At 45.4% G+C, this 12,613-nt stretch overlaps 2 protein-coding genes across 2 annotated transcripts; both read left to right on the top strand.

Annotated features, from left to right (window-relative positions):
* Positions 1–515: 515 nt before the first annotated feature.
* Positions 516–7,623, top strand: chrng (cholinergic receptor, nicotinic, gamma). The gene is made up of 12 exons (XM_052087220.1): positions 516–1,590; positions 1,904–2,040; positions 2,119–2,163; positions 2,416–2,540; positions 2,636–2,791; positions 4,021–4,118; positions 5,277–5,477; positions 5,573–5,687; positions 5,763–5,877; positions 5,984–6,227; positions 6,302–6,435; positions 6,562–7,623. The coding sequence occupies exons 1-12, from the start codon at positions 1,533–1,535 to the stop codon at positions 6,778–6,780; spliced, it is 1,647 nt and encodes a 548-aa protein (XP_051943180.1). The 5' UTR covers positions 516–1,532; the 3' UTR covers positions 6,781–7,623.
* A 16-nt stretch (positions 7,624–7,639) lies between these two features.
* Positions 7,640–12,610, top strand: LOC127615887 (phospholipid scramblase 1). The gene is made up of 7 exons (XM_052087243.1): positions 7,640–9,280; positions 9,351–9,428; positions 9,644–9,836; positions 11,657–11,768; positions 11,848–11,947; positions 12,048–12,106; positions 12,462–12,610. Exons 1-7 carry the CDS (start codon positions 9,013–9,015, stop codon positions 12,486–12,488), a joined length of 837 nt encoding a protein of 278 aa, XP_051943203.1. The 5' UTR covers positions 7,640–9,012; the 3' UTR covers positions 12,489–12,610.
* Positions 12,611–12,613: the final 3 nt, after the last annotated feature.

Raw genomic sequence — 12,613 nt, 5'->3', positions numbered from 1 at the left:
GGACGATCACAAAAACCGAAGCGCCAGATGACCTCGGTCACATCGTCGCGGGACACAAAATGCAAACGGTTGCTTCCTACCGTGGAGCGTATCCTCGAAGTAGGATTCCGTGACCGTTTTGAGAGCCAGATTGCGGCTCTGCCGAAAAACTATGAATGTATCCATCCGGCCGTCAGCTAGCCAAGCGATAAGTTATTCCATTCTCATCAGTCTTTTGCAAAGGTTGAGCCTCTTGTGAAGGACACGGACTGCTTATCATGTTTCTATCTTATTTATTTTTCGAGAAAAAAAAAATCTTTTTGTATTTTTGTAACCGCAAAATATATATGAATGATGTGCGTATAAAACTTTTATTAACACCGTGGCACTTGGGCATGGGGGGAGTTTGTCTTTCCAGAGTGAATGTTTGATGGGAGATATTGAAATGAGTTGCCAGGGCTGCTGCTACTCTGGCAGTATTTTACACCAGAGGGGGCGGCGGCTAGCCCCCCTGCACGTGAGCACTGACCGGCCGGTACTGTGACCGGACATTAAACTCAAGCCGCCGACCGTGACGTCAACAGAGCACATGCTGTCTACATTTATAACCGTCTTCCTTCCTCATACCAGGATGAAGAATCATAAAAGGATGCAAAATCCTTGTGCATCATAAACTGGCAAAAAATGGTACACACACACACACACACACAAACAAACAAAACATTCCCGACATTTGGGAAACATTCCCACCTCAGGTTTAGGGATGTGCTAAACAAATATATTTGTGACGCGCAGGCTGATAAGCTGACGGCGATTCCCAAATGTGCCGGCAACGTCTGGCAATCTACACAGCGCCAGATCAGCCTTCATTGATATTCATTCATTCATTCATTCATCTTCCTAACCGCTTGATCCTCACTAGGGTCGCGGGGGGTGCTGGAGCCCATCCCAACCGTCTCCGGGCAGTAGGCGGGGGACACCCTGAATCGGTTGCCAGCCAATCGCAGGGCACACAGAGACGAACAACCATTCGCACTCATACTCACACCTAGGGAAAATTTAGAGTGTTCAATCAGCATGCTACGCATGTTTTTGGAATGTGGGAGGAAACCGGAGCACCCGGAGAAAACCCACGCAGGCCCGGGGAGAACATGCAAACTCCACACGCCTGCAAAATGAGCCACACTTATCAACTGGAGCCTTTTGTTCTTTTGTTTCACACTTACTATCCTTCTTCTTCTGCTGCCCCTTTTTTTTTTTTTTTTTGTGCTGGCCTCTGTGCTAATTTTGTCCCTTGCTTATTTTATTCGCTGAAGATAAATGCCAGACTGGCAAATGCTGTGTGTGTGTGTGTTTTCCCGCACATGTTGAACTATAATTCCAGGGCTGCATTTTCAGCTGTCACATCAATACAAACACACACACACATACACACACGCGTGCACATCAACACAAAGGCAGAATGCCAGCAGGTCCATTAAGTATTGTGCATGTGTGTCTGCGATCATTGAGTTTTGTCAAACGGAGCGGCCTTTAAGCGCACGCACACACTGATGGATTCTCTTCTCTCTGTGTCATTCCTCTTGAAGATATTCATGATTTCTGCCTCAGGTAACTGGCGGGTTTGCTCTGATTCTTCTGTCTGCGCGCGTTTCTTTCCAACACTGTTGAACTTTGTCGTGGCGTGACATCCAAAGAGATAATGGTGCCTTAGTACAGGGGTGCCCAATACGTTGATCGCAATCATCGTCGATCAACAACAATGGATTAAAATGTGTTTGATTTGCATTTCATGCAATGATAGAGCGTGATGAAAGCACTTTGACACCATTTTTGGAAGACTTTAGAGCGTATCAGTTTCACGTCTCGCGGTGAATATGCTTCAATTTGCTCAGCCTGTGCCGTGTGTTTGTTTTCTGTGCAGCATACGGCGTTAATCTCGAAGGGGAACTTTTCAAGGACTTGATGAAAGGCTACAACAAGAAAGTGAGGCCCGTGGAGAACGGTGGGGATGTCACGCAGGTGACACTCAAGATGACCCTGACCAACCTCATCTCCCTGGTGAGAAAGCTTTTCAACGGGATCCCGATGGGCATAGGAACAAATGATAACGGAATGACGATGAACTTCTCTTCTCAGAGTGAAAAGGACGAGGCCCTGATGACGAGTGTTTGGATCGAAATGGTAATCTGTGGCACCTTGTGAACTTATAAAGCTGAGATAGAAGCGCTGTACAAAAGGCTGGCGCAACACATGTAGACAAACAATATCACAATACTCTCAGGCATATATGATTTACCCTCTGCGAGCAACAAATAACAACGCCATGGCAAAGGCGAGCACACTTGAAAGAGCTGCACATTGAATATTGAATTGACACATGATCTCCGGGCAGCATCATATTGCTATCAAACTCCCACTTGCTTCTGCTCGTAGCAATGGTGCGACTACAGGCTCAGATGGGACCAACCACCTCGATCCACCTTATACAAGAACATCACCTCGCAGCTACGCCTGCCCTCCAAGAAGATCTGGCTCCCCGACGTCATCCTGGAGAACAAGTCAGTCCTTCAAGCCAAAAAAAAAAATAAAATAAAATAAAAATGCTCAAGTATATTCGGTAGCCATGTTAAAGGTTTTTGACACATATGTGCAGTGTGGATGGACAATTTGAAGTGGCGCTGTATTGTAACGCGCTGGTGTCTCCTGACGGCTGCGTGTACTGGTTGCCCCCCGCCATCTACCGCAGCGCTTGCCCCATCACCGTCAACTATTTCCCCTTCGACTGGCAGAATTGCACCATGGTGTTCCGGTGAGCGGAGATCTGAATGATGCTCGATGACGAGCATTTCGTCTTATCTTTGTCTTATTTTTGTCATAGCACAAAAAGTTGGCATGCGAACGCGGGGGTGTCGACTTTTTACATCTCCTGCACTGTTCACAGAAGAGGTTTTCTGTACAATATCGGGATATTTAGCTCCAATTGGTCTTCTTAAAGAAATCTGCGTGATACGTTACAAAATCTGAAAAAGGGAAAATATTTTAGAATGTATCCTTGCATATTCATTCATTCATTCATTCATCTTCCTAACCGCTTGATCCTCACTAGGGTCGCGGGGGGTGCTGGAGCCTATCCCAGCTGTCCTCGGGCAGTAGGCGGGGGACACCCTGAATCGGTTGCCAGCCAATCGCAGGGCACACAGAGACGAACAACCATCCACGTTCACACTCACACCTAGGGACAATTTAGAGTGTTCAATCAGCCTGCCATGCATGTTTTTGGAATGTGGGAGGAAACCGGAGCACCCGGAGAAAACCCACGCAGGCCCGGGGAGAACATGCATACTCCACACAGGGAGGCCGGAGCTGGAATCGAACCCGGTACCTCTGCACTGTGAAGCCGACGTGCTAACCACTGGACTACCGGGCCGTCCTTATCCTTGCATATTGGAGATATAAAACATTTGAATTAAAAAAAAATCTACTCTGCAGCCACTTTTAGACAACAATTCATACTCACAGTCACGCCTATGAACAATTTAACTTTTTCAGTTCTCCAGGAGGGAGGGAAAAAAAAAAGAAAATCTGCATTTGCAATCCAACAATGCAACCCACAGTAAATATTTTCAAATTTGAACACTTGAACCCTTTCGGGGACATGCGGTGGACACCTTATCAGGTTACAGAGTGCATGAAAGGGTTAACGTCAGCGTGTGAACTTTTTTTTTGTCTGTTTCTGAGAAAAAAAAAAGGACACACAAAGAAGGACCTTTTTGGAGGTTAGTCAAATATAAAAGTGTTCGGTTCCTCCTCGAGAAAAATCTATTCTAGACTTATGACTCCGCCGCTTCTAGAATCCTGGCTCCCAGGCTGCACGTTCCCACGTCAGCTTGTCTTTGTGCTGAAATAGAGCTGGCGGTGTCCAAACGGCAGACAAAAGTAGCATTCAAGGTCGCTTTTCATGTTGCTGTCTTGTGAAAGGAAATAAATGTTTGTTTTTCATTGTGCCGGCAGACCCATCGCTCTTGTCTTTGTGTGCAGCTCCCAGACCTACAGTGCCAATGAGATTGAACTGGTTCTGAAAAAGGAGGACAACGTAACTCTGGAGTGGGTTGATATTGACCCCGAGGCTTTCACGGGTACGACACCCGACTGCGCGGATCACAAATGGCACACAATATAGGCACTTGTATTGGCATATTTTCACGTTTGGGTTCCACATTCAGTTGTTATTGCCGTGGCAACGTGGCCAGCAAAGCACACATCTTGGTGGGTCCTCAGTATTTAAATTTGTGGTCATCAACCAGGTCTATTTTTGGATGAGCACCTTGAGTTGGAGATTGAGGGGAGGGGGGGAGCATGCCGATGTTCTTCCCTGCCAGGAACTGTCAGATGCTCAAGGCCTTGTGAGCTGACACGTTGCTGCCACGATTCTTTCCTTCCAACACAATTTTGTTTCAGTGTCGTGGCTTTAAAAGCTTTGTTTTGAAGTTACCCTCCAAATTATTCATTCATCTTCCTAACCGCTTGATCCTCACTAGGGTCGCGGGGGGTGCTGGAGCCCATCCCAGCCGTCTCCGGGCAGTAGGCGGGGGACACCCTGAATCGGTTGCCAGCCAACTGCAGGGCACATAGAAACGAACAACCATTCGCACTCACACTCGCACCTAGGGACAATTTAGAGTGTTCAATCAGCCTGCCGAGCGGCCCGGTAGTCCAGTGGTTAGCACGTCGGCTTCACAGTGCAGAGGTACCGGGTTCGATTCCAGCTCCGGCCTCCCTGTGTGGAGTTTGCATGTTCTCCCCGGGCCTGCGTGGGTTTTCTCCGGGTGCTCCGGTTTCCTCCCACATTCCAAAAACATGCATGGCAGGCTGATTGAACACTCTAAATTGTCCCTAGGTGGGAGTGTGAGCGTGGATGGTTGTTCGTCTCTGTGTGCCCTGTGATTGGCTGGCAACCAATTCGGGGTGTCCCCTGCCTGCTGCCCGAAGACAGCTGGGATAGGCTCCAGCACCCCCCGCGACCCTAGTGAGGATCAAGCGGCTCGGAAGATGAATGAATGAATGAATGAATGAATCAGCCTGCCATGCATATTTTTGGAATGTGGGAGGAAACCTGAGCACCCGGAGAAAACCCACGCAGGCCCAGGGAGAACATGCAAACTCCACACAGGGAGGCCGGAGCTGGAATCGAACCCGGTACCTCTGCACTGTGAAGCCGACGTGCTAACCACTGGACTACCGGGCCGCCCTTGACTTCAACCGTTCCACTAATTTTTTTTTTATGCCTTCACCAGAAAATGGAGAATGGGCCATCAAACACAGACCAGCAAAGAAGGTGATCAACAACCAGTTCACCAAAGATGACCCGGAATACCAGCAATTGGTCTTTTTCCTCATCATCCAGAGGAAGCCCCTCTTCTACATCATCAACATCATCGCTCCCTGCGTGCTCTTTTCCTCTCTCTGCCTGCTTGTTTACTACCTACCCGCTAAAGGTCGGCAGGAAGTTTCTTGAAACGCAAAATCGAATCAAGATTCTCTTCAGATCATCGCGTGGTTGACACAAGTTGAAGAATTGTGTCTTTTGCAGCTGGGGGCCAGAAGTGCACCATGTCCGTTGCTACTCTTCTGGGCCAGACCGTGTTCCTTTTGCTCATTGCCAGAAAGGTTCCAGAAACATCCGTGGCGGTTCCTCTTATCGGAAAGTAAGTCCGGAAAGATATTTGCGTGGAGAGATTTAGTTTTTGCCCTTTCATCGTGATGTTTATCTTCCGCCGCAGGTATCTGATGTTTGTAATGTCCGTGACCACCATTGTAGTGATGAACTCTGTGATCGTTCTCAACGTATCGCTGAGAACACCAAGCACTCACGTGATGTCAGACCAAGTCAGAAAGGTGGGGCCGTGCGATATTGCATCTGGATTTCACATCGTGGACAGGAACGGCTCCATTCATGGATCCTGATCACCACGTGCAGTACCGTATCTGTGTCCCCCTTCAGATCTTTCTTAACGTACTGCCTCGGCTGCTGAGAATGCAAATGCGGCCCTGGACACCCGATCGTGACGTCGCCGCTGGAGTCGACGACAGGGCGGAAATACATCCGGTGCCATGTCGGCGCCGCAGCTCCATGACGTTAATCAACAAGGCGGAGGAATATATTCTGAAAACGGCTCGGACTGAACTCATGTTTGCCCGACTGCAAGACAGAAATGGACTGATGAAGTCAGTCTTTGAGACGTTGAGTAAGTACGTTGACGAGTTGCTTTCTACTTCCATCGGCGGACATAAACATTGATGACGGGTTTGCTTTGCTTAGACAAAGACCTGAAAGAGGGAACGGCCGAGCGACTTAGTCTAAGTTTGGCAAAAGCTGCCCCGGAACTCAAGCAGTGCATTGCTTCGTGTAAACACATCGCAGAGACGACAAGGCAACAGAGCAACTATCAAAATGTAAGTTGTCTTTTCACTCACAATGGTTTGCCCTGCAAAAAAAAAAAGAGGAATAAAGTTGAACACCCAACACTCACGCAGCTTTGCATTTATGGAAAATAAGCGAGTGATTCTTGTTCCACTCAGGAGAATGAAGAGTGGATCCGGGTCGCCCGGGTCATCGATCGGGTCTGCTTCATTGTCATGGCTCTGCTCTTCTTCGTTGGCACCATCGCCATCTTCCTATTGGGCCACTTCAACCAGCCGCCATCTTCCCCCTTCCTGGGGGATCCCAGGAAGTACCTTCCCACGATAGAAAATCTCACGCTAGCCGATACCAGATCAGGAGAGGACCTGCTGGGTTGAAGCGGATCGCCTCATATCCTTTCTTGCAAAGTTGAATTTGGTTGATTAATCGGTTGTTAGCTGTGCTAACACAGTCACGATGACAGCGATGTTCATGGTTCGAAGATCATATCAGTCTCTCGCTTGTTTATTACTAGTTCGTTGCAATGTTGTAATCCAAGAACACCTTGTAATCTGTTCAGGACCTTTGTTGGTCAAATTCAGAATGGCTGCCTTTTATAAAAGTATTTACAGTATGTCACGCTACAAAATGTCTCAAACGTTTAATGGGCAGTGTACCCGCCAATGTTTTCTCAAACGCCTTAAATTTCACCGACAGTAGTGTCCACGAGCTTTTTGTAGCTGAAGGATTTGTATTATTTCGGATCTCCTACGTCTGGTGTCGGTGAATCTCCAGGATGCTCTTTGCTAACACTCAGTGCTAATGCTATATGGACGGCTAGCTGCAGCCCAAAACTATTGAATTCCAAATGTTGTCAAAGCGATGTTTGTACTGGTATTTGTTGATTGGGTACATGTTAGCTGAACTTGACACAAAAAAAGTGGCAACTACAGTAAAATAAATTGTTTGTGTCGTCTAGAAATTTACATCATTGGCTCTGCCTTGCTCGTGAACAATTTGGACATTAAACTCTTTGCTAAAATCTTAATAATAATCAACATGGAAAAAATATTGATATTTTACTGTCTTTTGTCATTTCCAGCTAAACGACACAACCACAAAATTTTGCGATCGTGCTATATTACTATAGTTTATGTTTTACATGATGTTGTTTGATTTCATGCTACGTTTATAAAACAGCAAATATATTTAAAATGTTCCTTCAACATTTCCCGGACAGTTTGAAGTTTGGAGCAAATTGTACTCCGTTTTTTTTTTTTTTTTAAGTTGTTTTCATGGTAATAATTTTTTCATGCTACGTACACTGGCTAGCCCTGATCTGTACTTTGCTCAAGGGAACGAAAGTGGTGCAAGCAGACATCATTCGCGCCAACTTCATTTTTGGTCTTCAACCTGTCAACTTGGCGCCCACAAGCCAAGTTCTAACAGCGAGTGCGGCAATGCCCCAACGGGCAACAAACACAGACTTAGTGCCCCCCCCACACCCCCCTCTCCCCAACCTCTGAAAGCAGGACTTCAATTACATGGCTGAGTGGTGCTTTTAGGGCCCAACAAAAGGCAGATCCGGCTGGTTGGCATGGCAACAGAGGCGGGAGAGGAGATCTCTCGACACACAGTCACTAAGCCAAACATTACTTTGTGAATATTCGCACACGGAGGGACAAGAAGGTTGGTGTTGAACCTGCTCTTTGACATCATGGACACACATTGCTAGTTTGGTTCGGCTCACACTTTACAATAAATGTCTGGACAAGGATGTGGGCTGACCAGTGACGGTAAGGACGGAACTTCCGTAAACTCTTTTTTAATTTAATTTTTTTAATGACACCACTTCAATTTTAATGATAATGAAGCAGCTTAATGTCGGGATCTAGAATTTACAACGCCATAAATATTATTAACAAGTGTTGTAATGTCAACAAACTGATCTCAGGCCTTCGCAAAACAATGACTGCAGATTAATTTGGCCGGTTTCTGTAATTCTTTCGACTCACTATTGAGCAGGATTTTGGTCAGGATTTACCAGAGCTTTGATACATTTCGGCCACAGAGAGCAAGGAAATGATATGAAATGAAAAATGGCAAATTAATTGTCATTTCCATTATGGAAATGGAAAGATTTGCATTTGGTTATTTTATTTTACATATGTATTTTTAATAAGACCCCAATTTCTTGGGCAATAGAGTACAAATTGACAATCATGTTCCTGTCCTACTACTATTACTACTACTAATACTAATAATAACACCAACAATTTGACAAAGTTGCTATGTATCGCTCACAAGTCATTTTCTAGTGTTGAAATTCTACATTTTCCCAGTATTAATGATTTCCAACCATTTTGCCACCAGTTTCGCTTAATTATGACAAATTTACTGGAAATGATATCTATTTGTTCCATGCCAGCAAAGTATAGCGACAGGCAGCACAATTTAAGTGCCCTCACACTAGATTGCAGAAGGTACAATTGACTTGTTGCCATTCCTAGATGGCATAGATATCTAAACCGGGCCAGATTTCACAATGACTAATTAAATTAGCACCGTATCATTCTTGTGACATTTTTGCTTGGTGGTGTATCGTGAGATTCTTCCAGATTATCTCCACCATGTCCATCGTGACCAATCAACCTCTTCCCTACGGCCGACTGGAACGAGAGAATCACATTCGCATGATATTCCGAGCCTTCCAAAACAAATGCGGTCCCGTGTGTGAGTGCCAATCTCACCCACCCGCATGCAAATCTCTCCAAATGTCCGGTAAGCCCGTTCCGGGTCTGCTGAGGAGCGAGGACGGCGCGGGAGGGTCATCCAACTCTTTGAGTGTGCTGGATGAAGTCACTCAGTTTCATGTCACTGCAAGGCCTCAACTTCAGGGTGAGCGGCGTCCTCTGTGGGCTAGCGGGATCTTTGTCGATGAGATGATCTCAAGTGCTTCTGATTGTAGGTCCACAGTGTGTTCCGCAGAGGATCTACAGCATTGCCACGGGAGCCAGCAGGTCGCAACTGTTTGTGGTGGTTGAAGGTACCGTCGTATGTCTGAAGTTCTGAACTACACAATCGTGGGAAAAAAATGTTTTTTTTAAGAAAAGCACAAGCATAGACGGTGTGTTTGTAAAAAAAAACTTACCTTTTGGCATTGACATGTACCTCTCCTGGACCAAACTGGTCACTTTGTGTATCCCCGTGTACTTTTTCAGCTCATCGCATCTCCTTCCTGTTTCCCCTCCTTGCTTTCAGAGAGCTCATGCGTGTGCCTTCAATGTTGTGGTCCAGCTCGGTCTTGCTGCTTGCAGGGCTTCAACCAACAAGGCCACCGGGTTTTCTACTTCGACAGACCTCTCAGGATGGACGCCTGCTGCCTCGGCTGCTGCCTGATGGAAATAAGCGCGTACACGGGCCAGAAGCAGCTCATCGGCACCGTGTACCAAAGGTACGGCCGCAGCGGAGCTACTCCAGCGGTGTTTTGTTTTGCGAGATTGATTTGTGACTCAAAACGCATGTACAGTATCTCAAGTGATCTTTTGTATTGAAATGAATGGAGATGCCATTCATCTGCTCCAGAAGTAGGGTTTTGAACTAGGGTTCGGGTTTTAAAACTAGGGTTAGGTTTTCATGGCAGAAGTTTAAATGAGGGTTAGGATTTCAAATGTCACATGCAGGCACGAAGCTTTTAAGCCTTTTGTGATCATTCTGAGACACTTGCAGTATGTCAACTTTCCCCAGACGGCACGTGTCATGTGAGCCTTTTTCCATGTCAGTGCCAGAACAGGAAATAGCACCCAGAGCATCACAGCTTCGCGAGGTCTAAACCAGTACTACGCAGCTGTTTGCCTGAAGTCACAGTTGACGGCACTGAAGCAGGGAAGGAATGCCGCATTATTACTAACGGGAAAATTTACCAAATGAAAGATGGCAACACCGAAATAATTCATCAAGCCGAAATCAGACTTTTAGTCCAGGTAAAGCCGACCGATTTCTCTCCAGGACCCTGAAGAAAAATGTCATTTTGTGGAAATTCTGTGGAAATACATGTTTCAAAAGAAATGATCTAAAAGCAACTCCTTGCATCTCCAGTTTTCAGAAATTAAAAAAAATGTTTTTGAATGTTTTTAAAAAAGCTAGCTTTTTTTCAACGCTTAATATTGGAACAGAGGCATGTTATTGGTCAGTCGATTTGTGAAAAAATATTAATTCCACCAAAGTTTAAAAGGCGGTTTCAATCCAACACTAACAAAATGTGTAATAAACCGGTACACACAATAGAGTTTGTAAAACTAATTTGTAGTGTAAGAACAGCAATAAAGTGCAAAAAAAATCACTCAGATATGTAAAATAACAAAAATGTACAAAGAAGACCATTAAATAAAGTAACCAATAAAATGGCAAACAAATAGGATGATAAGCATTTAAGGAAGTAGGGGAACCTGAAACAAGGTAATGAAAATGGCTTAAGAACAAAGTTAAACAATGTTAAAATGTAAAACACACACAGATACACTCACACAAAACGAAATGATTCCATTTTTTTGCCCTTTTCTTCCTCAATCCTCCGGGCTCTGTTGACTTTTAATTGCTCTTGGGAGCCCCCTGTTGGTCACGGCGCTCTAAGCAAGCAGCTGGCGCATGACATTGGCTAGCTGTTCGGCCTTCCAGCCTTTTCGAGTTTTCCAGAAGCAATGCCGGATGTCTAATTAAAACGGAGCTGGCCTAGGCTTGGATGATCTACTTGGTATAAATATTCCCTCCGTTGTGCCACAATAAAGCCTGTCCCAGTTTGAACTCCCGTGACAGCGAGCAAACAACGCTTTTGGTGCTGCGGAATCATGACAGCTGAAAATGGGAGCAACCAAGCATCGAGGTCGGCTTCGCCGTTGCCAGGTTGCTCGCTGCAGGAGATATTCCACGGCGAGGGGTCATGGCCAGAAAAGGCCTAAACGGCATCAGACGGACTGACCTACATGTCCGAGCTCGATTGTAAAATCTTTTTCATGATATCGTATTCATTTCTTCCCAACCGTCTACTCTCGTCATGTAGCATTTAAATCTCTTGGTTTGCGCCGCTGCCAGTTTGGAAGGATGTTGACGTCCAATCAGATTTGAGCCTTTTGCGTGTTGCCATGTCAATCCGAACTGTTGACGACAGAGCGAGTCGTGCTGGTCCACGCAAGTTAAATTATACAAGCAATGGAACTGTTTCTTAACCAATCAGATCACATTTCTATTAGTGTGTGTGTGTGTGTTTGTTGCAAGGTGGAGCATGTTCACGCCTCTCTTTGAAGTTAAAGACTCCCAGGGAACGGCTGCAGTCCAAATTCAGGGCCCCTGCTGCCCAATTCGCTGCTTGTCAAATCAGCAATTCCAGGTAACACTCGCCTATTAGAATGTACATTTATGCCACCATTTTGTTTTCATATTTTTATGTTATTTTTTTTAAAAACTAGATTGTCTCCAATATCGGTGAGAATGTTGGTACCATATGGAAGAAATGGCCTGGCTTTCACCAAGATCATAACATGGACCATGAATACTTTGGGATGGAAGGTGAGTTTGTAGAGAATGGAGATGTTTGTCTTCCTATGAATGCATACACGCGTTTTTTTTTTTTTAATCAATCACGTTTGTATTGATTGAAATGTTTCAGTGCCACCTGGCATGGATTCACAAACCAAACTGTTGCTTCTGGCAGCTACATTCTTACTGGTAAGTATGCTTTGGAACTTGTGGGGGGGGGGGGGGGGGGGGGGGGAGGGTGAGTTGAAAGTAGCTCTCGACATTTGGCTCCATGTCAAGCATTAACTGTCGATTAATTGATTCATCGCAAAGGAAAAAAATCTTCCAAAAATTCAGAACAGGATTGCGTCTTATCGAGAGCATTTCGACCGCACGGAGGAGCTAAACTTCCCAAAGCCGTCATGACATCGACTTCTTTAGAATAGCAAACGAGTCGAGACGAAATGATTGTTATGCCGGTTGCTAGTTTTACAAGAAAAGAACGTAAACGATATCAATGCCTGTAGCTTGTCTAACATTCCCGTTATCTCTTCTCTTTTTGCAGAATTACATGTTCTTTGAGATGAGCTGAAGGACGATAATTTATGGGTAAAATGTCAACAGGACTGTAAGTTATTTAAAAAAAATAACTTGGTCTCTGTTTCTCTCTACCAGTACTTTAAAAGGCTAGCCAGCATGTAATTATTAAAGACAGAG

Source organism: Hippocampus zosterae, chromosome 15, assembly GCF_025434085.1.
Source record: "Hippocampus zosterae strain Florida chromosome 15, ASM2543408v3, whole genome shotgun sequence".
Lineage (NCBI taxonomy): Eukaryota > Metazoa > Chordata > Actinopteri > Syngnathiformes > Syngnathidae > Hippocampus > Hippocampus zosterae.
Note: the sequence above shows the minus strand (reverse complement) of the source record. Positions and strands in the feature narration are given on the sequence as shown.

Coding starts and splice junctions, on each gene's coding strand:
- LOC127615887 (XM_052087243.1), top strand. CDS start 9,013: ATGTCCATCGTGACCAATCAACCTCTTCCCTACGGCCGACTGGAACGA. Junction 9,837..11,656: donor ATCGGCACCGTGTACCAAAG/GTACGGCCGCAG, acceptor GTTTGTTGCAAG/GTGGAGCATGTTCACGCCTC. Junction 11,948..12,047: donor TGAATACTTTGGGATGGAAG/GTGAGTTTGTAG, acceptor GAAATGTTTCAG/TGCCACCTGGCATGGATTCA.
- chrng (XM_052087220.1), top strand. CDS start 1,533: ATGGATTCTCTTCTCTCTGTGTCATTCCTCTTGAAGATATTCATGATT. Junction 2,041..2,118: donor TGACCAACCTCATCTCCCTG/GTGAGAAAGCTT, acceptor TTCTCTTCTCAG/AGTGAAAAGGACGAGGCCCT. Junction 6,228..6,301: donor GTCAGTCTTTGAGACGTTGA/GTAAGTACGTTG, acceptor TGCTTTGCTTAG/ACAAAGACCTGAAAGAGGGA.